A 1,356-nucleotide genomic window follows, 5' to 3' on the forward strand; every position below is an offset into this window, starting at 1 on the left:
GAGTAAACAAACTTAACATTTCACCCTGCCCAGGAATCGAACCCAGGTCCTCTTGCTTTTATTTCTTCTTCCCACCCACCCCTCCCTCCCTCTTATTAAAATGTCAGGCAATCTGAGAGGATTGAATGTTAAGCTTTTGAGCTGTCAACAATTCCTCCTGAAAGCTCCGCCCAACCGCTTTGGTTTTGATTTTAAAGCTTTGTGACTCAGAAAGCAATTGTGTTGTAGGTAAATTTGTTTACTTCACAGTTCTCCGCCCAACTATTCATTCAAAACCTTTTCCCACATTTCCTTCTTGGGGTTTGTAACCTCTATCATTGTAATAGCTAATATGGATTGTGTTGCATTAATACCCCCCCAATACACACACAAACATACACTAATTTTAATTAAAATATATAATAGCCTTACCAAGTCACTAAGCCTATTGATCCGGTATTTTTAAAAGAGGAAGATTTAGGTAAATCTCATTCACGCAATAAGCCTTGCATTTGATACAGCGCCTTATCACATCATCGAGACGCCTCAAAGCGCTTCACTGGATTTACTGTAAAGTGACTGTAATTGTAGGTGACCACTGCAGCCATTTCTGCCCTGAATCACAGTCCACAAACAGCCATGATGTGAATGACTAATTTTCTCCGGGGGGTTGTTGTCCAATGCGCAGGACAGACACTCCCCTCGTGAAGAGGAGAGGTCATAGATTTTTTTATTTATTAAAAAAAAGTCGAGAGCATAACTGTTGAATTCATGATTGATATTCATTTTCAGGTCCTCATTACTTTTTTTTAGACCCACGCTATTTCCTGTTAAAATGACTCACTGCTGGTCAATGCGTCTGATGACTGATATAACATATACCTTGTGTCATGTACGTTTATTCTTTTGTGTTGGCTTTAAGGTTGAGAAATCTATTGTGGTGGCTGGCCTACTTTGTGCCTGTTGCCAGTGTCTTTGTGGATCGGTTTGAGAGATATTTATTTCCAGTGCTTGTGCGTTCTGAGAGGGAAGGCATAGTATGCTCATTAACATATTGGTAGATAGCTCTGATTTTACATGAACAGTAGTGTCTGTTGCTAATACCATACATTAGCATGTCCTGGTCTTGTTGAGCATGCATTTTGTGCAAGTCAAACTTGATGGAGAGAAACGCATACTGAATATTCATAAAGTGATACAAGTTGATAAATGAATGCAATTTTGTATTGGAACAATTTCCAACTTCAGTCAATTACACCAATAGGAACAGAACTCTTACCATGCAGCCCCAACGACAGACAGAGAGATAGCCAGTCCAATTCCGAGGTTTGCCCACATAAAAGGCGATGTTTCTGTCAAAAACCTGTCAGGGATTAG

General features: G+C 39.8%; 1 protein-coding gene across 1 annotated transcript in view; it reads right to left on the bottom strand.

Moving 5' to 3' along the window:
* Positions 1-1,356, bottom strand: part of LOC103182792 (V-type proton ATPase 21 kDa proteolipid subunit) — a 6,593-nt gene extending 5,237 nt beyond the window's left edge. Inside the window, exon 1 of the mRNA XM_042335344.1 lies at positions 1,259-1,356. Coding sequence (XP_042191278.1) covers positions 1,259-1,317 — 59 coding nt within the window. The 5' untranslated portion in view covers positions 1,318-1,356. The remainder of the gene's footprint in view (positions 1-1,258) is intronic.

The sequence above is a fragment of the Callorhinchus milii genome, unplaced genomic scaffold, assembly GCF_018977255.1.
Source record: "Callorhinchus milii isolate IMCB2004 unplaced genomic scaffold, IMCB_Cmil_1.0 Scaffold5, whole genome shotgun sequence".
Lineage (NCBI taxonomy): Eukaryota > Metazoa > Chordata > Chondrichthyes > Chimaeriformes > Callorhinchidae > Callorhinchus > Callorhinchus milii.